General features: G+C 51.6%; 10 protein-coding genes across 10 annotated transcripts; 7 read left to right on the forward strand and 3 right to left on the reverse strand.

Annotated features, from left to right (window-relative positions):
• Nucleotides 1–1,297: 1,297 nt before the first annotated feature.
• KD926_007214 (LipA and NB-ARC domain protein) lies at nt 1,298–6,223 on the forward strand (the record flags this gene model as incomplete). Its single annotated transcript, XM_053100047.1, has 4 exons — nt 1,298–1,603; nt 1,696–2,329; nt 2,382–2,522; nt 2,808–6,223. 4 exons carry the CDS (start codon nt 1,298–1,300, stop codon nt 6,221–6,223), a joined length of 4,497 nt encoding a protein of 1,498 aa, XP_052956241.1.
• A 1,065-nt stretch (nt 6,224–7,288) lies between these two features.
• On the forward strand, nt 7,289–7,817 carry KD926_007215 (uncharacterized protein; the record flags this gene model as incomplete). The annotated part of the gene is made up of 2 exons (XM_053100048.1): nt 7,289–7,508; nt 7,627–7,817. 2 exons carry the CDS (start codon nt 7,289–7,291, stop codon nt 7,815–7,817), a joined length of 411 nt encoding a protein of 136 aa, XP_052956242.1.
• A 299-nt stretch (nt 7,818–8,116) lies between these two features.
• KD926_007216 (putative FHA domain protein SNIP1) lies at nt 8,117–9,145 on the reverse strand (the record flags this gene model as incomplete). The annotated part of the gene is made up of 1 exon (XM_053100049.1): nt 8,117–9,145. The coding sequence occupies one exon, from the start codon at nt 9,143–9,145 to the stop codon at nt 8,117–8,119; it is 1,029 nt and encodes a 342-aa protein (XP_052956243.1).
• Nucleotides 9,146–9,401: 256 nt separating this feature from the next.
• On the forward strand, nt 9,402–10,385 carry KD926_007217 (J domain-containing protein; the record flags this gene model as incomplete). The annotated part of the gene is made up of 1 exon (XM_053100050.1): nt 9,402–10,385. The coding sequence occupies one exon, from the start codon at nt 9,402–9,404 to the stop codon at nt 10,383–10,385; it is 984 nt and encodes a 327-aa protein (XP_052956244.1).
• A 396-nt stretch (nt 10,386–10,781) lies between these two features.
• On the forward strand, nt 10,782–12,308 carry KD926_007218 (alpha/beta hydrolase; the record flags this gene model as incomplete). The annotated part of the gene is made up of 2 exons (XM_053100051.1): nt 10,782–11,275; nt 11,339–12,308. The coding sequence occupies 2 exons, from the start codon at nt 10,782–10,784 to the stop codon at nt 12,306–12,308; spliced, it is 1,464 nt and encodes a 487-aa protein (XP_052956245.1).
• Nucleotides 12,309–12,980: 672 nt separating this feature from the next.
• KD926_007219 (uncharacterized protein) lies at nt 12,981–13,895 on the forward strand (the record flags this gene model as incomplete). Its single annotated transcript, XM_053100052.1, has 1 exon — nt 12,981–13,895. The coding sequence occupies one exon, from the start codon at nt 12,981–12,983 to the stop codon at nt 13,893–13,895; it is 915 nt and encodes a 304-aa protein (XP_052956246.1).
• A 526-nt stretch (nt 13,896–14,421) lies between these two features.
• KD926_007220 (uncharacterized protein) lies at nt 14,422–16,965 on the reverse strand (the record flags this gene model as incomplete). Its single annotated transcript, XM_053100054.1, has 1 exon — nt 14,422–16,965. One exon carries the CDS (start codon nt 16,963–16,965, stop codon nt 14,422–14,424), a length of 2,544 nt encoding a protein of 847 aa, XP_052956247.1.
• A 522-nt stretch (nt 16,966–17,487) lies between these two features.
• Nucleotides 17,488–18,561, forward strand: KD926_007221 (uncharacterized protein; the record flags this gene model as incomplete). The annotated part of the gene is made up of 1 exon (XM_053100055.1): nt 17,488–18,561. One exon carries the CDS (start codon nt 17,488–17,490, stop codon nt 18,559–18,561), a length of 1,074 nt encoding a protein of 357 aa, XP_052956248.1.
• Nucleotides 18,562–19,172: 611 nt separating this feature from the next.
• Nucleotides 19,173–23,551, reverse strand: atg11 (autophagy protein ATG11; the record flags this gene model as incomplete). Its single annotated transcript, XM_053100056.1, has 4 exons — nt 19,173–19,350; nt 19,410–23,161; nt 23,230–23,341; nt 23,385–23,551. The coding sequence occupies 4 exons, from the start codon at nt 23,549–23,551 to the stop codon at nt 19,173–19,175; spliced, it is 4,209 nt and encodes a 1,402-aa protein (XP_052956249.1).
• A 278-nt stretch (nt 23,552–23,829) lies between these two features.
• KD926_007223 (centromere protein H) lies at nt 23,830–24,686 on the forward strand (the record flags this gene model as incomplete). Its single annotated transcript, XM_053100057.1, has 3 exons — nt 23,830–24,007; nt 24,078–24,249; nt 24,317–24,686. 3 exons carry the CDS (start codon nt 23,830–23,832, stop codon nt 24,684–24,686), a joined length of 720 nt encoding a protein of 239 aa, XP_052956250.1.
• Between the last annotated feature and the right edge of the window lie 1,120 nt (nt 24,687–25,806).

Raw genomic sequence — 25,806 nt, forward strand, 5'->3', positions numbered from 1 at the left:
TCTTTGGTCGAGTTCCAACGTACCCTGGAACCGCTTGACGGGCCGCCGTTCCACGAGCAGCCACCGAGCTGGGTTGATTGGATAGGGTTGGATCGGATTATACAGAATCACAAACCAGACTATTTAGAGATAATTATAATGATGTTGATTGGATTCTATGCAGGTACCCCTAACACCTTACCTACTACCTATCCATGGATCTAAATGATGTACTGTAACTATGTACAGGATGTAACGGATCCACGGGGCAGCCTTGCGATTAACGTTCTGCCTGGAACTGGTGTAAACAACAACACAGCCTTCTGGTGCATGTCACTGTCACTCTGAGGACTGCCCTAAAGAAAGAAACATGGAGTGATTTTTCAAGTTCCGCTCTTCAGTTGATCCCACATCATGTTTCTCAGTCATGAACAGGCAAGTCCTTACTTACTAACAAACTAAAAAGGAGGGGGCCAAAAGTGAAGAAAAGTCGGGCAAATTAGCGCCCGAGCCAGGCGTTACAGCCTCATGTCGGTGCTCGTATACTTGCCTCAGTCTACGGTGTATGGAAGGTCGAGCTCACTCGCTCGTATTGACAGGTTCAGATCGATTGTTCTCGCTGAATAGGAGACTCCTAGCTGGCAGGAGAATTAATTAACTGGTCGGGTTACTGGCGTTTTTGTTAGTGCAGCCGGAATTCACCCCGCGATCTGCAGCGCTAAGCCTTTAATAAATCCCGATCTGTACTCCGTATGCACTCCGTACGGCGTATATACTCTGCGAGGTGTATGACGGTAGGTGTAGGGATGGTGTTTTACTTGTCACTGTTATACTTAGAGGTATCGAGCCTCGAGTGAATCAAGGTCGTAATTCAAGCTGATCTTCAGATTGCATGCAACGAACAGATGACTTTGCCTTGGTCAGCCCCGACCCGATTTAGTGTCCACGGGATACTAAAGAATAATAATATTTCAGTCGATTTCACTAATCACCGCTAATGCAGGCGCTGCCACTCCGCAGGCACCAGGCACCCTCTACTCGCCCTCGTCGGCGTCATCTGGCCCTTTCATCCTCCCCTCCTCCTCTCGCTCTTCCATAAATATCCCTCGATCTCCCAGATCTTCCTGTTCCCCTTCTCCCTCCCCCGCAATCCATACCTTCGCTATCTTTCATCATTCCCCACACGCTTCTTCCATCGAGATCGACAGCTAGTCTTCTCCCCTCTTTCTGATCGGAGCTGCCTCAAGTCGTTTTCCATTTCACTCGCTTTTCGCATGATCACAACCCTGCTGAGCCTCACCCCGTCGTCGCTCTTTCAATGACCTCCCTCGCAGCCCGGGTCAAGCAGTATGGCTTGACCCAGGTTTACTGCTCCCCCGAGAAGCCCCAGGTCGACATCGTCTTGGTCCACGGTCTGAACGGTCATCCGTACAAGTCCTGGGCTACCGACTCGGGCGTCTTCTGGCCAGCGGACCTGCTGCCTGAGGTGCTGGAGACCAGCCGAGTGAGGATCCTGACGTACGGATACAACGCAAACGTAACCGCCTTCACGGATGGCGCCTCCAAAGATCGCATCTTGAACCATGCCGAAACCCTGGCTTCGGGCCTGGCAGCTAACCGAAATGTAAGTGACTCAACTCCACGGGCCGTCTGTCGGACTCGGGATATCTCTGGTCGCTAGCCCTAACGCTGACACTCTCTTGCTCTCCCTTCTAGCTTCGAGCATGTTCAGATCGCCCCATTATCTTCGTCTGCCATTCCCTCGGGGGTTTGGTCGTCAAGCGCGCGCTAATCTATTGCCGCAACGTGTCAAATGAGAAGATCGAGCACCTTCGGTCGATCTTCGTATCCACGTACGGTATCCTGTTCCTGGGGACCCCTCACAACGGATCGGACGTTGCCAAATGGGGCCTCCTGCTGCAGAACATTTGCAGCGCTGTCCTACCCAGGAAGTTCTTCGATTCGTCGCCTCATATGGTTAAAACCCTGCGTTCGAATAACGAGACTTTGCAAAACATCAACAGTCTTTTCGTGGAGATCATGAGTCGCTTCCATATCTACTTCTTCCATGAGACCCTGCCGACGGATGTCAAGGGAACTCGGGAGGTGATTGTAGATGAAAGCTCAGCTGCCCCCCAGATGGAAGGGGTGGAACGCATGGGCATCGAGTCGGACCATCGACATATGTGTAAGTTCGAGGATGACGGCGCCCCAGGATACGAGGCGGTGGCAGAAGCTCTCCTGCGGTATTCGCGTGACGCCCCTCACACGATCATTGATCGATGGTCTGAGGAGGAGGAAACTCGCCGAGTGATGAAACGGACCAAGGTCAGGGAACTCTTCAGTCAAGGTAAGTGAGGACCCAAGCCCCTAAAATTTTATATTGCTGACAGGTCGCTTAGAAAGGATGGACTCGCCACCAATGGGAGGAAGTGAACCGGATCTTCGTGCAATCGGTAGGACTGATTTCCTTCCTGCGTCTTCACCTTCTGTGACTTTGCGAGATTATGAGATCGAGGAGCCCTCAGAGGCATCCTATGCCAGTAAGCATGTATAATCTGGTTTTGTTTGAATGTCAGCATGGCAAAAAAAAAAAAAAAAAAAAAAAAGAGGGAAAACCTGGAAAAGCAAACAAAACACTGTCTCTTTGAAATGCTGCAAATCATGCCTTTGATATTTTATTTCTTTTTATCTGATTTTTTGTTTTAACTTTTTTTTTTTTTTTTTTTTTTTTTTTTTCTGTTTTCCTTCGTGTATCCTACCGCGCTATTGTATCTTTAGAACACAACGAAGCAGCAGTCAGAAGATGCTGACTATTTGTCCCTTAGGTAACTCTGTTGTATCCCACGACAAACACTTGCCTCCAGCAGAAGGCCGACAGTCTCCAGTGTCCGAGCTCGCTGGCAGTACGGATCTGTCCTTGTCCAAGTTAATGAAGAAGGAGCCTCTCTTCGTGGTGCCCCCGGGATTTCATCCAAACTCGACCTTTATAGGAATGCTGAAAGAGCTGGAAATCCTCCACACGCGATTGTTCAAGGCCAAGAAGCGATCAAGTGGTCTGTCGTCCGTTCTGGTCTCTGGGGTGCCCGGCTCCGGAAAGACTCACATAACACGGGAGTATGTGTGGCGTTACCGAGAGGACTATCCTGGCGGTATCTTCTGGGTCGACGCCAAATCCCTCCAGTCCATCTATAAATGCTTCTGGGACATTGCGGTGGCCGCGGCACTGACAGACAGCGAAGACTTCCCGGAATTAGACGATAAGATCACTCAGAAATACGTGGAGTTGGTTCGCACATGGTTTCAAGGCCGTGAGGGCTGGCTGCTGATCTTCGATGGGCTCTCATTTGATCATGAGAACGACCTCAACCACTTCAAGCAGTTCATGCCATTCAACAAGCAGTGTAGCATCATATACACCTCAGTTGATAGGACATTGCGCAAGAAACAGCGACTGTTCGAGCCATATTGTCTGCAGATGAACCCATTTCAGGTTGAGGATGCCTGTAAGCTTCTATTCAAAGATCTCGGGATCAAGAGGCCGTCTCCCGAACAGGCCCGCAAAGCCATCGAAATCGTCAACCACTATGAGTGTCTTCCTTTGGCGATTCATGCCATTAGCCACCGCCTCAGTGCAACCTCAAAGCCCATTGAGCGCTATCATCTCGATTCCCACCTGACCGATGAGAAGTTGGCGGAGCCGTTCCTCGGCATCATGCATGACCTTTACCGCACGAATCACTTCGAAGCTTTGAATCTCATCAACCTTCTGTCATTTTTTGGCCATCAGGTTCCTATCGGCATGATCAACCTGGGAAAACAGGCCCTAGAACTCTGGCACGTTGACATATACGGCTCGAGTAGACCTGGGGACTCTGGGGACATTGACACAACGCTGGGGACCCTGATTCGTTATGGGCTGATAGAACGAACATCGGACGCCTATGCCTTGCAAGCAAAAGCCTTGTCTCCCCGTTCCGAGAAGGATGACATCCTCGACATCAAGGCAGTGGCTCCAGAGTTGTCGGAATCGCAGACGGAGAGTAGCCAGGAAGCCTTCTTTTCCATCTACCAGAACTCCGGATCCATCGATATGCTCAAAATCCATAGCGTGGTCCAAGGATTTTGTCGAGACGAGTTGAAGATCAGGGACAAGGAGATGAGGAATATGATAAACCCATCCGCCGATACAGGAAGGCCGGCGGCCGGCTACTACAACTCGTGGCTGGTGGTTGCGATCCGCGTTTTCATCCTCTCCTATGAGAACGCACAAAAGCGAATGAATCAAACTGACGATTATGGCCTGGCTAAGGATTATCGAGAATATGAGACCCATGCTTCCGTGTTGGCCAACAATTTCCCACGAAGGCTGGTGAACGAACCGGGCATCGTGCAAGAGGCCCGACGAGATCTCAAGCATGTCATGAGAAGTATCAGCAAGGAGATTGAACGGGTCTCTCCAAGCTCCTCGCAAGAGTCCATTCGCAAGTATCGCTCCGTCTTTGACCACTCCAGTAGTTCCTCTTCCTCTATCCCCGACTCCGTAGGAGAGGGTGGACTGAGCCGCCACTTCACATGGGATCTGAATGAAATGACACCGCCGCCGGTGGAATCGCCGAAGGAGATGAGCCCGCCTTCCACTCACTTCAACTTGGATCCTTTCGTCCCGCATATCTACCGAGAAACAAACGCGGCTAAGGACATCGGGTATGAAATGGATGCAGAAGGCACGAAGCCAATGACTCGTGGATCGCCGGCACTATCGCAGTTGAGTCATTCGACGGCAAAACCAAGATCGGAGCAGGCATCAAGTCCTCCGCAGCAATTCGACGACCACGGTTGGCATGTAGTGGAAAAGACACCCAAGCCCAAGCCAAGCAAGGGGAAATTCCCCAAAAGACCTCGGTTCCCCCGGAATATCCGTGGTCCAAAGCTGGCAGCGCCCGTTCTCGAGTTGTTTTCTGTCGAAGGGAGGAGTGCATCGACCGGCATCGTGGAAAGAACCCGAACTAGTTCGCTGGTATCTGCTTCCGAATCCCTCTCCGCCGTGCATCACGCGAGCCCTCCATATTCTCAGCAAGAAGTCCCAAGGCTGGTAGATGAGCGGCCGTTGATCAATGACGAGAATGCACCGACCTATGCTACCGTGGCAGCCATGCGTGCACATGAGTTGAGCACCTCCGCAAAACAGCGATCCTCTTCTAGTCCTGGCGGGAAAACTCGTCCGACGTTTCTCGGACTTCAGAGCAAATCCTCCGAGGATTCATTTGCCAGCGCCATTCAAGTTTCAGCTTTTGCCTCCGAGTTCAAAACCGACCACATGAACCAATCCACATACAGTGAGCCGGAACAGGGACATCTCACACAGCAGCTGCACGCTTTGGACTTGAACATGGCCCAAGGGTCGCGATACCAGGCCCGGCATTTATCAACAGTCAGAGCGGTTGGTCCTACCGGAGACATGTCCGCAAGCACGCCTTCCATTGTCACTTATGTCCCAGCGCTGCCGTATGAAAGTAATATTGAGGTTACCCACGCGCGTCGCCAGAGTGCGGTAGCAAGACCACCATCCGCTGGCCAGCCGGCGACCAACGTGAGTCCATTGTCCCATCCGTCTGCGTTTATGCCCGGTGTTTCGCCGCCACCATCTACCAAGGTCACCGAGATATCTGTTGGGGGTTATGCCTCTGATCCAGCCCTGGAGCCAATGACACGAGGTCCGTCTGCACAGTCGCATCAGTCGTGGGCGACAGACCCAATTCGCCTTCCGCGATTCTCGCCGATGCCTACCAATATCAACCAAGTTATGCCGCATCCGCACGCCGTTTCGGGGACCGGAAGTTGGATTGGGGACATGCCGTCATATCAGTCTCCGCCGCCACTGGCGCCCTCATTCCAGCCGGAACCGGGCTACGCCGCACAACACCAACTGCGAGCAATCAACCCCCTGAGTCACCCCATGGTAGGCATGGACCGTGGTTGGGAATACCGGGAGCCTCAACCTCTGTTCTTTGGCACCCATAAAGTCGGCGTTCGTGAGGCTCGTCAAAGAATAGGAGCATTCCCAGCCTACGGGGCCCCAGCGATGCCAGGACACCTTGCACCGTTGAGCATGTACCATCCGAACTTGTCAGGACCGCTCATTCCACATGAGTTGCAGATGCAGCCTCAGGAACTGCCGCCGACTGTGCGAGGACGGAGTGGCAGCTCCCCTGCCCATCCTGCATTCGATCGATTTGGTTGACGAGTGTGAGTTCTTCGAAGACCATGCGTCCGCATAAGAATAAAGAGCGCTTCAAAAACATGGAAGATCATAAATCATGCAAGAAAAGGAAAAAAAAAAGAAAAAAAAGAACAAAAGAGCATTAAAGGATACAAGAAAGGGAAATGCATATAAGAAATGGAGTTGGAGTTGTGATTTGGTTTCTCTCTCTTTGTCTTTCCCCCTTGCAGGCGTTCTCACAGAAGGCGGACATAAACCATATTGAATTGTTGATAGACACAGAGATGAAATGGATAACGGGCATATAAGGTGGCGTCTCCTGGGCTGAACATTGACATTTTCACATTCATTTGCATCAACGGGTTTGATTTTTTTTTTTTTTTTTTTCTTAGGCAGGAAGAGGTTGCACAGGTGGATGGATTGTTTTGATCTTTGCAACATATGTGATTGTATTGGATCCTAAGGAAGTATGACGGTCGGGTTCTGGTTCGTGGGGATTTGTCGTTTGTGTGCAAATTCCAGCACTTCAGGTGGAGGAAAGGGGGTCCAGAAACAAGAGACTACTCATATTGCTAACGAATGACTGAATTCATGAAGAGGAATTCGTTTTCTCAGTTGTTTACTGTTCTGTTCTATGCTATAAAGGCTTTTATGCGCAACCGTAGGGAGCTCTATACAACGCGTGCAGTCGCATCACGTGCACTTCCAAATAGTAGGAACTCTCTGACAAGCTAGAAGAAAAGACAACGACATCATCGGCTTGTCCCAGTAACTCATAATCATCATGTCTTCCTGGTACATCCAACCGTTCAACGAGGCAATCCCCGGAACATGCCATGGTCGACCTGGATCGGCGCTATACCTCATCGGGCTGGCCACTGACCGTTTATCGACGTAAGAGCTCTGTTGGCCGATGACGTCACTGCATCATGGCCGGTCTTATATAGAGGCGAGGAAGGGGACTTGGGTACTCCGTATCTTCCATCGATTTGATCTATCTACACTGAATATTCTGATCTTTGATCTCACCATTCAATTGAATTGAATTAAACTAAATCTCCATATACGTTCCAATACACACATACAATGTCTTCGTCTATCATGCGCATCACTCCCATGGCTGCCCGCCTGGCAGCTCGCAGTTCCGTCCGCTCCACGACCACGCCTTCTCTGGCGGTTGGTCTGAACCGATCGATTTCCTCAACTGCACGGATGGAAAAGGGTCCCGTCGAAGCTACCAAGGATACACTTAAGAAAGCCGACAGTGCTATCTCCGGTGCTGCGGTCAAGGGTATCGAGAAAGGCCGTATGTGACGATCTATTCCCTTTCCCCCTTCTTTCTTTAAATTCAAACCTTCACTTGGATTGGTGCCCGGTGTTCTATTTTTGTTCTGTGCTGCATATAGATGCTAACGAACAAACAGAGGAAGCTACCGAAAAGCTCAAACAGACGACCGGGACGGCCCAATCCAAGTCCCAGGAGCTGAAGGGTGAGGCGCAAGATGCCGCCGGCAAGGGCAAGGGCAAGGCTGAGGAGACCCTGGGCCAGGCGAAGGGTAAGGCGGAGGAAACCTTGGGTGAAGCCAAAGGCAAGGCCAAGGAGACCTTGGGTTGAGAGCTTGGGTTCATCGTAAATTTCTCTCCTCATTCCCATTGAGGTGTTGTGAAAATCAGGCGCTATGGTAGCATCGTTGGGTTCTTTTTTGTTTTCTGTCGTCGCATGTGTAATGAATTTCGTATAGTTGAGGATTGTTTATTTTCTTGGGTCCTTGTGTAATGATATAGTTATATGATCGATATGACTGAAGCTTCTTGTTGATTGTTTGTTGTAGACTTATCATTGCGTATATCCAGGGTTGTCTCGCATAGAGATTCGATGTTTAGATAGATTCCAGTAGGTGTAATAGTAAGCTCTTATTCCGGCGGAGGTAGCATAAGGACATATTCTCGACTGCTTAGACCGAACTTGAGCACATCCTTGTCTCTCACTTCCACATACCTTCCGCCTGGGACAGGTTCTCCATTCACGCTCGACCCGTTGGCACTCTCCAAGTCAATGAGATAAGGCTTGACTTTTCCGATGCGATCGCCGAATTCGTTGCGCTTGTCGACGAACCGAAACTGCAAGGCGGCGTGCTGCTTCGAGCAACTCGGGTGATCCAACGGGAAATCCACCACCAACCGCTCTCGTCCGATGAGCCAGCAGCTGCGTTCGTTCAGCTGGACCACTTCCAGCAAGTCCTCACCTTTGAACACGTAGAGCCGCCAGGGCTCTTTGCCGGGTGGTTTGCGCGCTTCCGGAGGCTCGTGATACTTGAGAACGACCGACTCCCCGTTGACCGCGACGGTGTTGCTCTCCGCCGCCAAGCGGCCCGTGTTGCCAAAGTTCGGCTTCTCTTTCTCAACCGGCGGAGCCACGGAATCCCCTCCTTGCGGCACCTCCGATTTGTATGCGTCGTTCTGCGAAGGAAGAGGTCCTCGCGACCGTTTCACCTCGCGCGATGGTGGGCTTCGCGAGCGTCGGGCCGGCGAGCGGGAATGGGAGGTGCTTCGATGCCTTCGAGAGGGCCTTTCCCTTTCCCTATCTCTTTTCCTATCGTCGTCTCCATCTCGGTCCCGGTGGCGTCGATGAGATCGCCGTTCGTCGGGAGAGCGGTGCCGGCGTCTTCTTCGGTCGTCGTCTGGACTCCGGTCGCGGTCTCGACACTCTCGACGACGGCGGTCGGAGTCTCTGTGGTGGCTGCTTCGACCGGATGGACTGCGAGAGGACTTTCTTCGCGGACTGTCCCGGCGCGAGCTTCGGTGGTCATCGCGGCGTCGTGAGCTGCTCTCGTGATCGTCGTCACCACGCCTCCGTCGGTCGCGGTCATGCGAAGGGCCTGGGGAGTCGCGCGGCGAGCGATGCCGCTTTCGGTCACGGTAGCCATCGGGCGATTCGGCCATTATTGGTTTTGTGGTATGAATAGAACGGAGTAGGTTTGGTTGAAAGAGAAAGAAGGCTGGGAAGATGGCTTTTTTTTTCTTTGGTCGCGAGACTCGGAGATAATGCCGGCACGTGATGGTCGGGATTTCGTCACATCAGTAACTAACTAGACTCGCTGCTTGCTTCTCCTCTCCATTCCTCACCTTTCACCTCTCATGGTTCCTGAATATTATCGGGGGAGTAAACCACGTCTCCTCCGTGGAAAACCATGCGGTCATGCTCAAGAAATCCAATGATATTTATCGCCATGGACTGCAATTGCTGATTCCGTCGTGCTCATCGCCACTCATCTCGCGGCTTCATTCCGTACAGCATCTCCTCCATAGATATAGACTTTACGCCACGGCTCATGGCTTCCCCGAACAAGACCTGTCCTGGCCATCTTCCTCCTCGTTCACTCCCTATGATGTGTTCAAACAAGACAAGAAGGCTCCGTACTCGAAGTCTCGGTTCTACGAGCTAGTCAAGATCTACCACCCGGATCGCCCGTGTCATGACCACCCATTGTGCAAAGACATTCCGCCAGAGGTGAGACTGCAGCGGTATCGCTTAGTCGTTACGGCCCATGAGATCCTTTCCGACCCGGCCAGACGAGCCGCGTACGATTTCTCCGGCGAAGGATGGGGCCTTCACCCCCGTCGCAGCGAGGGCCCGGCGCCTTCCTGGGCCCGATCGGGATCCAGTGACTATGGCCCCATCCATACAAATGCCACCTGGGAGGACTGGGAGCGATGGCGCAACCGTCATCAGGGAAAGCAGCAACACATGGTGGACAATCGCACTTTCACCATCTTCATCATCCTGCTCACGCTCTTCGGAGGTGCGATGCAGGCTTCCTGGATCACTCGGGTTAGCACGGGCTATGAGTCTCGGCTTCAGGAGCTCAATAGCGAGTCTACGCGGTTCTTGACGGGGCGACGGGAGAATACTGTCAACCAAATGGCATCGAATGAGGCTAAAGTCCAGCACTTTCTCATCCGCAGGGACCCGTCCGGTTATGGGTTGAAGGGGGAAGAGCAGCCGGTTTATCAGACTTTGTTAAACCCTCGAACCTCCGATTCTGAGGCCGAAGTCGAGGCCATAACGGCCAAAGGCCAGGGGAAGCCAAATCGAAAACAACAGGACGATAAGTCTAAGATTGGATCTTTGTCGCCTGCACATGAACCCACGCGGGAGAAGGAAGCGGCACACACACAGTAAAATTCGAGAATTTAATCACCTGAAATGGGTGCTGTACATACCTACAAATGCACAGAACGGAGGTTTGACTGATGCCTACAGACTAGAAGCAAGGGGATCATACAAATTACAAGGAATCTGGCCCCACAAAACGGTCGATCCACTTTCCCTGCAGAACAATTCTATTCGTGTGCTGGCGCTGCATCGAATCGACGTCAACCGAGGCATTTCGAGTTCCCAGTTTTGCGACTTCCGCGGTTCTTCTCGCCTTCTTTTCTTTTTCTTTTTTTTCTTTTTTATTTGCTTCCCACATCCCTCTACGACGGCTTCAACCGTTTCCCCTATTTCCGCTCTCCTCCATTCCTTGTATCTCAAGCGCGTCGATCGTTTCCCTTTACCGTGCCTGAGTTGCCTATAATGAGCAATCTTAACATGTCCCCTGGCCTCCTGAAGGCCATGATAGCCCGTGTCCCCCTCATTTTAAAGACAGTTCTTCTTCATGGAATGCGCCTGTCTCCTGTCTCGGGCAAACAAGATCTTCGCACGGAACTAACGGTTGTTATGATTCGCTCCCTCATGAATTTCCTCCTGCCTGTCGGCGTCCAGCAAAAGCACAGCATGGGCGACCCCGGCATCAAGGGGCCCATGTGGGTGTCTAAAGTCACATTTCCTGCGCCCGAAGATGCGGTGCAAGACGCAGTTTTGAAAGCGATTGAGCATCTCAAAACAGGTGGCGAAACTTTCGATATCCCAGATGTCAATCCTGTCGAGGCCGAGTGGACGGGATATCGCAATGGAGTGGGCAACAACGAACCGCAGCCGGAGATATCGGAGGAAGAGAAATACAAAAAGTTACAAGAGGAGTCGCAGTCGGACATGGTGATTTTGTATTTCCACGGAGGCGCATACTTGTAAGTATACTTGCCGTGGCGACTTTATCTTATGGGGATGCTGACGGGTTACTTCATTTACAGTTTGATGGATCCGTGTACGCACCGTCCTGCGGTGGCCCGTCTTTCCAAACTAACAGGTGCTCGTGTTCTATCGGTGCGCTACCGTCTTGCTCCTCAGCATCCCTTCCCGTCGGCGCTTCTTGACGCCTTAGTCGCCTACCTCTCGCTCCTCGCGCCGCCACCCGGTTCATTGCACGAAGCTGTACCGGCCAACAAGATTGTCTTCTCCGGCGATTCGGCAGGAGGCAACCTGTGCTTAGTTCTACTTCAAAACCTCCTTACTCTTCGGCGCGTCTCTCCTACGATCCGCTTCCACGGGCAAGAAATCCCCATTGAGATTCCCGCCGGTTTGGCTCTCAGCTCTCCCTGGTGCGACATTACACGGTCCATGCCCTCCGTCGTTCACAATGCACCTTACGACTTTCTAGCACCTCCGCCTCAAGACCACGACGTAGCCTATCGACCCCCGCCAGTCCCCGTGGACGAATCTTGGCCCGTCAACCCCCCACGTGTCGACCTCTTCGCGAATGCAAACGCTCTTATTCATCCGCTTGTCAGCCCCCTGGCAGCACACAAAGAGCTCTGGAGGGATGCGCCCCCCGTCTTCATCTCCGTCGGCGAGGAGGGTCTCACAGACGAAGGCTTAGTAGTCGCCCGCAGGATGCACCAGGTCGGCGTTCCAGTCGTGGTCGATCAGTTCGAGGGCATGCCGCATTGTTTCGGAATGATGATGATCGAGACCCCGGCGGGACGACGGTTCTTCGACGGAATGGCCAACTTCTGTACCGACGTGGTCGCAGGCTCGGTCAAATCGACCGGAAATATCAACTACATCACATATAAACTGCGTTCGACCCAGAACCTCTCCCTGAACGATGCCGTGCCTCTCTCCGACGAGGAGGTCGACGAGCGATTGCGTAAATGCAGTACCTGGCGCGTGGAAGGGGAGAGGCTGCTTATGGAAGAGTGGTCTGGGGAAGCGAAGCTGTGAGAGATTTATTCTGCTTCTCATTGTGTCGAGTGATTGTGGATATCTGGGGTTTTTTCCATCTTTCCATACATGGCTTCTTCTGTGACTACTTGCGGGCGTTGGTGTAGATTCCCCTTGTGTTATTTTCATTTATTTTCATTCATTTTTCCGTGTTTGGATTCAGTTCTAGCGACATTCACTGTGTATATGATTGGATGTAATTTTTGATAGACCTCAATATATATACCCATGCCTAATTATTACAATGCTAACACTAGCATACTCCGCGGTGTAGGGGTGAAAGTAGATCCGGCTACGTCATACCTGCAATCCATCTTGTGCCTCTTTTCCTACTTGGATCCAACCAGATAAGATAACAAGATAAGATACAGTCACTGGTATTTGAAATTTAGAACACCCTGAGGATGGGGCCGTGCGCCCGTCCTACCGCCTACCATTTTTACTATGGTAAGCGGGACTAGGGCAACCGGACACGCGTAGTTGAATAGGGTCACATAAATATTTTGAAGCTTTTCAGCTCCATACAATATGCCTAAACGCAGAGGCTGTAAGGAGTTAACCCCCCAGATGAGGTCTCGAATATGTGAGCTTCACTCTATTGGCTGGGGGGCACGCAGAATTAATAAAAAGCACCCTGAAATCCCTATTTCTACTATATCTTATACCCTGAAAATGGAGCGTGTTCGAGACGATAATAAAAGCCTTCAACGCCCTGGCCAAAAGCGCAAGCTTACTGAGGAATACCGGGATCATATATATGATCGAATTCATACAGATCATCACGTTACGTACGACACTCTTATCAATGAAATCGATGAAGCTGTATTAAAGCGTTCTATTCAGAACCTCACACGAGAATGGGGCAAGCGCAAATGGAGACAAAAACGCAGGCCAGAGATCAAGCCAGAACACGCAGTTAAGCGCCTTGCCTGGGCCCGAGAATATGAATTTATGACACCCGAGGACTGGGCTTGTGTTAAATGGAGCGATGAATGCACAGTTGAACGAGGTGTTGGTAAACGCCCAATCTGGACATGGCTTAGGCCTCAGGAACAGCTTCAGCAACATGATCTTCACCTTGTACGCTGTGGTAAAGGGGTTAAACGGATGTTTTGGGCTGCTTTTGGGGAGCAGACTAGAACTGGTCTTATTCCTCTAGATGGTGATCCCTATTCAGCTGGAGGGGGGGTCACAGGCAAAATTATCGCTGATTTATATCGAGCCTTTCTACCAGAGATTGTTCATCCTGGGGATATCTTTATGCATGATAATGCCTCTGTCCACACATCTCATATTCTACGTGATATATTAAGAGATATGGGCATTCAAGTTATGGTATGGCCGCCTTATTCGCCTGATCTGAACCCTATCGAGAATCTATGGGCCTTGATGAAAGAGGAGATATATAAGCTTTATCCTGAGCTAGAACACGCCAATGATACTGAGTTAACACGTCAGCTCCTTATACAGGCAGCTAAGGAGGCTTGGCAGGCTATAGAACAGAGGATTCTAGTACGCCTATCCCAAACCATGCCTCACCGTGTAAAGGCTGTCATCGAGTCCCAGGGCTGGTATACTAAATACTAGGATAGGAATTCATGAGGTTTCTGCCGGGCAAAATAGTCCTAGTTTAGTAGGCGGTCCCTAAATAGGCCACTAAACCTTAATCGGGTGTTCCAAATTTCAATTACCTCCCACTGTAACTAGTTAGAAGATTCTGCCACCGCCTGCCAGGTGGTTCTATGGACTTGCATGCATGCATGTATGTAGTTAAGTAATGTCTCGAACAGGAATAAAAGAGCATTTGAATTGAAAGCAGCAAATGTAGAATAGCTGATATATAGAGAAAAACTCCAGACCCATGGAGAACATGAAAAACACCGTGGCCATAAGACCAAATTTACTCCCATCCGCGCCCTCTGCTCTGCCGTAATCAACTCCGGTCGTTAAAATGCATCGAAGGAATAATCGAAAAGGATAGTCAAGTTAAGCGCACATAAAATAGAGATTAGATCCAAGATGAGCGGGAAGAGAGAAAGGGGAAAGGGTAGAAAGAAAGATGAGAAGAGTCTCCCAGAGCAAGCCACCCCACGATACATGCTTCATCGCATTGTTAGATGAATTCGTCGTCGTCCATGGATCCATCGTCGTGGCTCGCTCCGTGCAGGTTTTGATTTGGATTGAGATCAAGATCTGGAACGGGCTCTGGGATGCTAGGTTGACGGGTGTCATCTTGTGGTTTCAGACCGGTGAAGCCGAAGAGCCCTCGCGTCGGGGTTGCAGTGACTGCGAAGTCGCGCGTTTGGCTGCCCCGAATTCGGATCTCACCGGACAGGTTGTAGGCGCGAGGAGCTTCGTCCACGTATCCGTCCCAGAATCCCAGTAGTTGCCCGGCGAGTCTGGATAAAGCAAGCATGAGAGCCCAGACGGGTGCGAGGGTACCGGAGAGGTGTGACCAGCGCCAGAGCATGGTTGGAATCACAAAAGGGAATTGAGGTGCATCGCGGAGTAAGCAATTGCCCTCGCAAACGTTGGCAGCGAGCGGATGGCAATAGTAGTCGCACATGGTCGATTCCGCGTAAGACCAGGCAAACAGGAGAATGATGAACCAGGTCAGACGAGTTGGCCGGTCCCGTCCCGTAATAGCATCGTGTTTCCATAGATGTGGAAGGGGAATTGCACTCGACGTGTGGTCGTGGGAGTGAGCTCTGCATGCCTCGCAGCTGTCGCTTCCTCGGTTACGCATCGACTTGAGATCCTTCTTCGACGTTGGGATCAAATCAACCTGTTTTTCGAGGCCATCCAAACCCTTCTTCACCCGATTGATGTTTTCCGAGAACGCGCGTAATTTCTCGTTAAGCCCGTCGAGATCAACGACATCACGACCCTTGGATCCGGCGAGCTCGAGTTTTTCCATCACTGACTTCTCGTATGCAGCGTCTTCCTCGGCCTCGGTTTTCATCTCATTTGGCTGTTCGTCGAGAATAAGCTGAAGAGACTCGATAGTGTCATCACCAACGTCAAGGCAGTCTTTGTCGGCTTTGAAGTCTTGCATGACCGTCTCGAGGGCACTTTTGGGTAGGTCTGGTTTGATCAACGGCGGTTTCTGGGCGTCTTTGGGCTTGTTTGTTGGGTTATCTTTCTTCTCATCTTTACCCTGCTCTGATTTCTTTTGCCGAGACTTTATTTTCAATTCTTCCTTCTCCCTTTCTTTCCTCTCACTTTCGGCTTTCTCTCTCTCTTCCTTCCTCTTCTCTCTCTCTCTCCTCATTTCTGTTTCACGCTCCTGTTCTCTCTGGGTCTGTAACTCGAAAGAGTCAGGCTTTCCAGCGACCTGTGGCTCGTTCGTGGGCTGATCCTCCATGATAGGCGATGGTACGATATCTTTTGAGAGATGTGCTGGGAAGCGGTCAGCCCGCTCAGTCATGGGGGTGTCGATCCAGGCGCCCGTCACCACCGGAGTCTTGTCGTGAATGCGATTTTCCGGCATTTTTGGTCCCTCCGGAGTCCTCAGCTCACTTAGCCGCTGGGACTGGTTAGGACTTTCAGTTCTAGCAAGTTTGCGAAGCAGGTCATGCGAGTCTCGTTTGGTGGGACTGCGTTTGTTGAAGGTGGAGTTTTTATAGACCATGATGGGGGTATTGGGGATTTGGTCACCGCCAGTCAATTTGTCTGTCGTTTGTTCGGAGAGCTTGTTCTGTGCATCTGCAAGGGGGACTCTGCTGTATCGGTTATCCGTAGTGGCTCGATTTGTATCGGTGGTCTGTTCGACTTGACTGCTGCGCGAGGCTAAGTCAAGCTTGAACTTCGGAGGAGAGGTGGCGGTGGGCTCCTCGAAAGGCTCCTTCGACTCGGGTTCTTTACGTCGCGTAATATCCCTCAGCCAGTCTCGGCGATGGGTACCGCGACTGCCCCAGTTTGTCGGAAGGTTCAGCGCGGGCTTGAACCCTTCGTCATCTTCCGGCATTTGCGCCTGCGCCTCCTCTTCCTCCCGTCGCTGTAAGTTCTCCGACGTCAGAGCATTGGCGGTACCGGTTCTGTTTAGCACTGGAGAACGGCTCGAGGTTGCTCGTCTCAATCGTTGCTCGTCCCGAACAGGGTCTCTTGAAGTCCGACGGTATGCGTTATCCGTTGCGTCCTCCGCGTAATTCGCGTCCGTGTGGGTAAACAGGCCATGATCCCGTATTGTCGAGCCTAACGAAGAGCCCCTGCTGCGGGTTCCGCGGAATTGCGTGCGGGGGATGTAAACATCGTCGTCGTCCGGCACGTCAAAGTCAACCAAGCTCCCGGCATCGTCAATCTGTCGGTACGTCTCCGCCAATTCATTCGGGGGGTTTGAATCTGGGGATGTATGGTTGAAGGTCTGTCGCCTCCGGTTGGGAGTCCCCAGAGCGTAAGGGTCGGTTGAGAAGTCCTCGTTGTCGGTCATGGTTGGGTAGCGAGAGAGGGCTTCAAAAGCTCCTCGCAAAGTTCCAGTTTGGCTGTAATTTCTCCGACGTCGAGCGGTCGAGGCGTTGGAAGGGTTTGGAATTCGCGACGCGTCGACTCGGTCGGTGGCGCGAGATTCGAGATGCGCTCGGCGAAAGGGGGAGCGGTGAACCTGCGGCGGTTCGAAAGCGCGACGCGACCACCCGGACTTGCGCTCAGGAGTAGGCATGTTGGGAAGGGGGGCGAGGGGTGATCGATGTGTGATTGACTTATGGCCTTTCCTCCCCCCCGGAGAAGGAGAGAAGAGTGAATATCCGCCCGATCGGGTTAGCGGCGGGCATCATCTGAATAATTCGGGATTTCTGGTTCCCTCCACCCTACACTTCTCCAACTCTCGCGACTGACAACGGCCTGCGCCTGTCACTGCCGACCCCCAGCCGATCTCCCCCGTCCGGTACGAAGCAGATCCAATCACTCCCTCCCTCTGTTGGCCGATCATCGTCTGCAGTGCCTCCTTTCGCGCTTTGTGCACTGACATGTGACCCGATCAGCTGTCGTAGCCCTCATTGATCTCCCCGCCTGCTCCTCCGCATCCTTGTGGTCAATTGTGTTGGAGGGGGATACCTGCGTGTGCATTTTCCTGCTGCGGGCAGATTTACACCCTACACAATCTCTCCTCGTCACATCTAGTGCCTGCATGTGTTGAAAACAAACCCCCATTCCACCTCACACGACACCCACACCTTACAACATGGCCAAGTCCGCAAAGCGATCTGGAAAGGCCAAGGGCTCGACAACGCCTTCCTCTTCATCTGGAACCTCGACGCCTAGCTCCCAGGCGGGCCCTCTTCCTCCGTTCGCCAAAGCCCCCGAGACACTGCAACCCTTTCTCCAAACCTTCGCCCCCGAAGAAGTCTACCTGATCCATATCGACCGCACCCCGCAAGACATCAAGAAACAGGCATTCAACGTGCCCGTCATAATCAATGTGGTGATCACAGTGGTGCTAGCCGCCCGGGTCTACATGGTCCGGAATCTGTACCCGGCCATGTTAGCGACGGTATTTGGTTTCGTCAGCCCCCCGACGGTGGACACTTCCTCGACGCCCTGGGAGGAACTGGCAGTGACGGTCCTGATCCGTACCGCCAACGTGATGCTGGACTATTTCCTGGTGACGATTTTCCTATCCTGGCCCATCCGATTCATCGAGGGTCCCGTCATGTGGCGTCGGAACGTTGGTTTCCGGGACCGCGAGATTATTATCCGACGCAGCCGGCGGAGCCTGAGCGAGAAACTGGAGCGCAATCGCTGGATCCGCGAAGACGAGGCGACACGGGATAAGATCGTGGCGGCCGTCACGCCGGACCGGATCAAGAAAACCGGCTACCTGCTCGTGGACGCCGACTGGGATCTCGATTACGACGCCATGGTCCGCGCGCACGAGCTCGTCGACCGCAGCCGGACAGGCAACGGCATTCCCTTGGACGAGTTCCGCACTGCGGTGGTCGTCAACACCGACGCCGATGGTTGGTTGATGTGGCACGTTGGAGACGAGGATACCGCGGAAGGACGGGCACGGTCGGCCCAACGGGACCAGATCCTGGCTTTCAAGGATAAGCTGACGGCCATGGGCAAAGAGGACCTTTTCTTCCGATGGGTCGAGCTGATCCAGTACGAGAGCACCCGGCCCGAGGGCTTCACGCCGGAAAGACAAAAGTCCGCCATGGTGCAGGCAAAGCAACTGTTTGAAAACGAGGGGGTGGACTTTCAGCGCTTCTGGCAGGAAGTTGGGGGTCTGGAAGGTTTCATCGAAGAGCTGGACTGAATTACATTTGGAATATTGAATTGAATTGTATACATAAATTCTTCTTTGCTTGCTGTCATTTCGGCTCGGCTTTCTTTCTCGGTTTCTTTGTACTTTTCCTTTTCATCAGGTTTTGTTTTTTTTTTTTTTTTTTTTTTTTTTTTACTGCAATCATTTGCCGCGGTGTCATCGGGGGATCTCAGCGGAATTCGATACTACCAATCCATGATATCTTTGTTGATACGTATATAAGTAAACAATATCACCATTGTAATCAACCATAACCAGCTAAGTAACACGCAAGTCTAGTCCCCAGATCAAGAGGAGGAAAGTATCAAATGCTGCAAGCGAACTGATGTATAGAAAGCAGAAAAAAGACCCCAATAAAATAAAATCTTAGCCAATGTTCCATATAGATGGGTATCATTCAATCATGGCAATTTCGTGACGCTAAGAAAGCTCCAATTTACAGTGTCTTTCTGTTATAGTTGGAGCTTTTCCAATTTGAGATATCGGAAGTATAATTTGAAAGTTTTGGTTTCGGAGACCTGTTAACCCCAGTATCCAACCAAGGCAAAGCCACCCAGCCTAGGGTACCCTTCACTGATTATTCCTGCTTTCCAGGCGGTAATCTACAGACCAGAGCTTCTCCCAGGGGCGATACCGAGAAGTTGGGCGCGGGCTGGAGATCGATCGCGACGGAGCAGTGCTGGGTTCCTCGAAGCGGGAGGCAGTGAGAGACTGAGTGCCCCCTGGTTGTCGCTGGGATCGCTGATGCGAGGAAACCCCACGAGTTCTTCGTTCCAAGCCCTGTGAAGGTCCGTCAGCTCCGTTCAACAGACAACGAAGTCAGGGGCCGTGGATCTCACGGGCCCTGACGCAGTTCGCGGCGAACCTCGTCGAATTCAGGAGCGGCCTGCGAGCCAGCAGCCGTGGCTGTAGTTGTATCCGGCTCAGGGGCTCGAGTCAAATCCGTCGTGGAGTCATTGTTGGGCCGCTGGGATGGCGTTCCCGGTGGCCCTTTCTTGGAGTTCGAACTGTTCCGCCGGCTGTCCAGACTCTTCGAGAGTGTTTTCGCGATGTTACCCCCAGCCGTGGTACGTTTCAATCGAATGCTGCCTCTGGCGTCGACGTGGGCGGGTGCAACAGTGCTTTTGCCTAGCCCTGGGGTGGCCGGGGCGCCGGGCTTTTCTTCTGTGGCATCTAAGAGATACCATCGGAGACCATCGGATAATTCGAATGGATTCTCGTCGTCGAAAGAAGTACCGTCGCTGGCCTCTCCAATTGATCGACGGTCGGGATTGGCACCGTTCATTGACTTGGAAAGATCTACAACTCTCTCCTCAATCTTGGTAATCCGAGCAAGAAGCCAGTCTCGGGCCTGGAGTTTATGGGCATCCTGTTCGCGCAGGAAATAGTGCGGCGCCCCGACGTTGAACGCAGCCCAGGATCGAATGGCCTGGTTTCTAGTCGGCAGGAAGAGAGCCAGATCTCCATCCTTGAAAGATCGAAAGGCAATCTTTTCCTGAGCTTCGCTTTGCATGCGATGGTACTTATCACGGTATCCTCTGGCCTCTTTCTGCCATTTGCGAGCGAGTAGCTCGATATCCTTGACCCGTTTAACGACCGCGTCCCCAAATATGTCAACACCGAACTGGGCAAGGCACTCCGTAAATGCCATAAACCTGTCGGTCTCTTCCTCAGCACTTTCTGCCTCCATCCAGGTGAGAAGATTCGGGTCTGGTCTGACAGACACGATCCCAGATTGAGCAAGTGTGTCCGCCGTGGCCGAAAGAGCGTTGACTTTCGAGGACCTCTGGACAACTATGTTTCCATCCTGCCGGATGACGGTAAATCCCAAATGCTCCAACATAGACTCCAGCTTCTCCACTTGGTCGAACAGCTGCTTCGAGAGATCTTTAGACCGTAATCCAGACACTTCCGCCCGGGCTGTAGCCTGTTGTTCGGACTCGGAAAGCGCTTCAAATTTCCGTTTCCATTCCAGGACTTCGCCATCCGATTGACGCGTCTGGGTCTCCAACTCGGCCACCTTTTGTGACAGTCTTGCTAATTTGCGCTCGTCTTCCACTGCCCTTTCGCGAAGGGCATCGGAGCCCGTCTCACCTGCGTCAAATTGTGACTGCAGTGCCTTCAGCTTTGCACGCTCATTATTTAGCTCGGATGTAAGAGCAGCTAGCTCCGATTCTTTTTGTGCAAGTTGTTCGCCAACCCTCGAGATCTCGGTCTCATGCGTCTCGGCACTCGTCCTCAACTCATGAGCCTCGGATTCCATTTGGCCCAAACGTTCCTCAAGTTCCTTACTTTCCGAATTTGCTTTCGTGGCATTCTCTTCGGCATTCTTAGCATGAATAGCCAGCCCCTCTGAAAGCACCTCTATAGTCTTGATAATACCAGGGAGTTGGTCAGGAACAACCCCTCCAGGAGATAGATTCATGAATGTAGTCTGCAGCGCATGATAATTCTCTTGGTCCCTTTCTTCTCTGACGGCTGCTTGCTGTTCCAGGTCATCAATGCGTGCTTGGAGACTCTCCTCTTTCTCCGTGAAGCTTTGCATCTGCTCACTAAGAAGGGCTGCCTTTCGAATCTCATTCTCTGCACGGCTATGAGCATCTTGAAGTTCAGTTTCAAGATGGTGTATCCGCTCGTCTGCATCTTGCTTTTCGTGTTCACGCGAATCCAGGATCCGATCCAACTCTTCCTCAAGCTCCTCGGCCCGGATCTTGATTTTCTTCTTTTCTCCTTCCAGAAACCTCCGTTCGTCGTCGAACTCTCGCTGCCGTGCCTCGAGATTACCGATCAAGTCCTTCTTCGTTGAGTGAGCCTCCTGTATCTTATCGGTGTTCGATTGGCGCTCAGCGTGGGCTTCTTTCTGGAGCTTTTGCACCATCTCGCGCTCGGTTGCGAGTTCGGTCTCGAGGTGGACAATGCGCTGCACAAGTGCCTTTTCTTCCGAGGATTGATTGGCAGACATTCGTCTTGATGAAACAGAAGACCTTCTCGAGAGCTGGTCGGGATGAGGGGATGCTGGAGAGCTCGGAAAGTCCAGAGTGAAGTTACCGCTTGCCGGGCGGCCCAGATGACTCTGTCGATGCAAAAGATCCTCCAGCTTCCGAATACGGCTCTCAGAGCCTTTGAGCTTATCTTCTAGCTTGGATTTCTCATCTCGTAAACTGCGGACCATGTCGTCACCACGAACTAACAGAGAGCTGCGACTCAAATCAAAGATGCTGCCCTGCTTGAAAGCCTTTGCCCTACGTCGCTGTAGGCGGGTAGGGGTATCCAAATCTTTAAAGTCCTGGGACAGGTCTTGAGCTATGCTGGCCATACTCGGTTTGGATTTAAGATCATTGATGTATGATTCAACTTCCTTCCTGTTGACCGTGGGCCATTGAATCTCGTGGCCTCGGAGGTTTACTTCAATACCCGGCGTCGTCGTGTCGGAAATGGAAATGAACTCGCCCATGTTCTTGACCCATTTCTTTCTTCGACGTTGCTCCTCATCACGGAAAACAGACATTTCTTCCGCCAGAGTGAGAGAGTCGGTTTTCATCTTCTCACTGAATTCGTGGCGTCGCACAGACTCGATGAGAATGGACCCATAGACCATGGGCATATGGAAAACGGAGTATATGATGTCAAAGGCATCACTATGGAGGTTGAGGTTGTTTATGTGGGTTTGCACGTCGGACAGACGAGATTCCAAAGTGGAAATGTGTCGCATGTGACTAGGGGTAGCCTTGACCGCGTCATTATACCGTCTGACCGCTTCCTCCTGGGCAGCTTGGACTTCAGCACTGATATCTTGGAGCCCCGGCAGAAGATCTTTGGTGTGACTCAAGGCAAGTCTTGAAACGTTTGCCAGCGTTTTTTGATTATTTGGCAGAGCCAAGACATGCTCATAGTCGGATTGTATTTTCTTAGATATCGTCTCAACTTCTTGTAAAAGACCCTCCATGCCATCAACACCCGAGGACGCAGTCCCATCGACCAGGTGTTGTGTATCTGACGCAATCTCACCCACAGCTTTCTCGACATCTTGAACCCGAAGAGCGAATTGGGAAAATGCGACCGCTGCTTCTGACCCGGCTTTTTGTACTTCTTCCGCATCCACATATTCACGTAGCGATCCAGTCGCTGTCTCTTTCTCTTTCTTCGGCGTAGACGGACGACCTAGAAATGGGAAGTCCTTGCGGGCAGGAATGGTCTCTAAAGTCGCCAAGGCTCGTTTCCACCCGTCGAGCGCCGTTTGTTGCTCCTTCAATAAGTCATTCGCCCAGGTCTGTGCTTCCTGGAAGCGGTGCTCCAGTGTTCCCACGTGTGTTTTCAGGTTCTCTAGAGCTACGCCAACGGCACGATGGATAACGTTGGTCCGCTCATTGCAATCCTGAATGTTCTTGTCGACCGATTCACACCGCTCTAGCAGAGTTAACGCCCATGTCTTTCTAGCCTCATAAAGATTCCTCCATGACTGTAGGTCGTTCTGGTCTTTGAGGATATCGGGCGGGTTGTCGAGGTCGAACGGTTGCGGAGGAGGAAGCTCTGGCAGCTCGGCGCTGTTCTGTTCATTCACGTATCGCCGATCGTATACAAATATTTCGTCCTGAAGGCAAGCGATTAACAGGGGAGGGAACTAAGCTAGCTCATGACCAGCTCCCGGCAAGACCATACCTCTGTGGCGAGTGTTTGGATCTTGACGTTTTTCCCTCCAGCAGTCATCAAGATCTGCCTCTGAGATGGAACTGACGTATTGCGAGCGATCCATGACCGGAGTGCATCCGGACTAAGAGTCAAGGATTCAAAGGTTAGCCAGTATTTCCACTCACGCACCGGAGAGCCGAGGGAGGGTTTGGGCAGGTTTAAGAGCACAGGAGAGGGCCCGGGCACACAAGGGCGGAAGACGCAGGTAGAGGAACGCAACGTACGAGGCAAACGACACCGGGTCGGCAAGTAAATGCTCACCCGAGTGGGCGATATAGATGTGCAAAGACATCCCCTCCTCACCAGCCGGTCAGAGCGGACCTAGAGATCTGAGTGAAGAATGTGGGAAAGGAGGAAGATAAGAGAAGCCGAAGGCATATGAAATAGACGCAAGGCACCCAGGCCCCGAGGCCCCGAGAGCTCCCCGGCCTAGACCATGTTGGGTGAATGACGCGCTGCCCCGGAAGCATTCATCGAGCGGCTTCTCCACCGCCTGCCACCAGCCAAAATAGAAATCCGCTCGCCATCACACGATGCTTGTTTCTCCGCTCTGCCACGGGGCCTAGCTCGATGGCTTCGTCAAAGACTCGTTCTCTGCCTCACCTTGACCCGGGTGAGGCCGTCTTAGTAGAAATTGCCGCCAATGACTCTCGAGATACCGTGTCTTTCTCCGACAAAGAGGCGTCGATCCTGCAGCTCCATCGCCAGATCCAGGAACAACAATTAGAAAAGGCGCTACTTCAACAAGGTAACCCTTAAACCAATTTCTACAAGTGGACTCGGTGCCTTTGTAACATCAAACACTAACATAGCGACAGACTCTCAGTTGCTCTCTGGAGACAATGTCGAAGAGCAGCTGGCCATCGCTGAACGCGAGCTTCTCGAGGCGAGAGCTACTTACACGGTCAGGAGGAAAGCTGTCGCAAACATCCTGATGACTGACCCTACTCTCAAAGCTGTTCACCTGAAAGCGACGTCCCCAGCTGAACAGTGAGTTTGCCCGCTGTTGGCCCATACATTGCCAAAATCTTTAAAGACAATCCCTAAGGAAACATAGTGATCTTCTTCGCCTGATTAACCGCCGGGATGCACTTTCCCTAGCGCATGAGAACCTCAACTCGGCGCACAATACGACGATGAAGAACCTATCATCCGTGGAGGTTGAAAATCGAAAGCTTCATAAAAAGAACCAGGAGCTTGTACGTGAACTACTAGAACTCACCAAGGATGATGCATCATGGAAAGAACGCCTCGAGGATGAGGAACTGGTATCGCAATTGGACCAAGCAAAGGAAGATCACAAGAAAAGCAAAGCCAAGTGGGATATCATGAAAAATATAGCAAGCGCCATGGTCGTTGGAAGTGGAATAAATTGGGCGGATGACGAGGCCCTCACGGCCCTTGTTCTGGATGAATCTGATGAGTGATGCACTTGATGAACTGATATGCATGTTGCTGGGTCTTTTGATGCTTATTATGCTGGTACCTAGACAAGGCAGGTGTTGGATTGGGACTATACCCTATTGACTGGAATTTGAAATAACTTTACTACCACAGTCGAAGTACCTGCGTACTATGTAAGGTGTAAATCCATGGTAAATCCATATGTAAACACTGCCTCCTCGTCGATGGAATTCAATGACCAACATGGAAGCCGCAAGAAAGGACGGGGACCCACGTGACATCATGGTATCCCCGGTGATGGAAGGCGTTCGTCATGCTGTGCGGAAACTGAAAGAGCTCCAGGACTGTCTACCTAAGTTACTCAGTACGGATTACATACCTTATGTATTAGTTATTCTTTCTAAATAGTCAATACCACATGACCCTGTAAAAACAGAGGTAAAAAATAATAAAGGCGCCATTTAATTGCCCAAAAGTCACATACGCCATAGCAAGAAGGAATTTAAAATTCAGGGAACCATCAGCGCCAAACGAGCATGATGGATTTTGGGAGGCAATTTTTGGGAAAGGTCCAAGGGGAGCCGGCGTTTCCACTTGGAACCAGCCCAGGAGGACTCCATGACCCCCTCATTATTGGTATTATTATTATTATTACTATTATTGTTACCATTAACTAACGGAGTGGCAGAGCGCTTACATGCCCGGTTATTTTGCCGGTATCTTTGACGGGTGCTGTTTAGCCCGGTCTACGGTGGCATTTAATTTCCATTTCCAGTCGGCCTCTGCAGCATTGGACAATCAATAATAATAATAACCGACAATTACAATAGTCGATCCGAGCACCAGGGATCGCGGTGACGAATATGGTTACTCGGGAAAAACAATTATCTCGACACTTAGTTATATGTATGTCTCTTCTTCTTTTTCAAATTTTACACAGCATGAAGTACGCTGGTCCTCTTTCAGCCTTCTGCTGCCACAAGGACCCTCCGGCAGGCATGTAAGTATGTACTGTAGAGTGTACACAGACAAACGGCTCTAAAGCAGCAAGCCACTGGTCATCTGGACTACGAATGCCACTAGGCAAATACTACCCAGCCGGGCAAGGGACAGAAATACCTATCCCCGGTGCAAGGGAAGCCG

This window comes from Aspergillus affinis, assembly GCF_023601865.1.
Source record: "Aspergillus affinis strain CMG 70 chromosome Unknown NODE_40_length_256409_cov_85_802654, whole genome shotgun sequence".
In the NCBI taxonomy this organism is placed as follows: domain Eukaryota; kingdom Fungi; phylum Ascomycota; class Eurotiomycetes; order Eurotiales; family Aspergillaceae; genus Aspergillus; species Aspergillus affinis.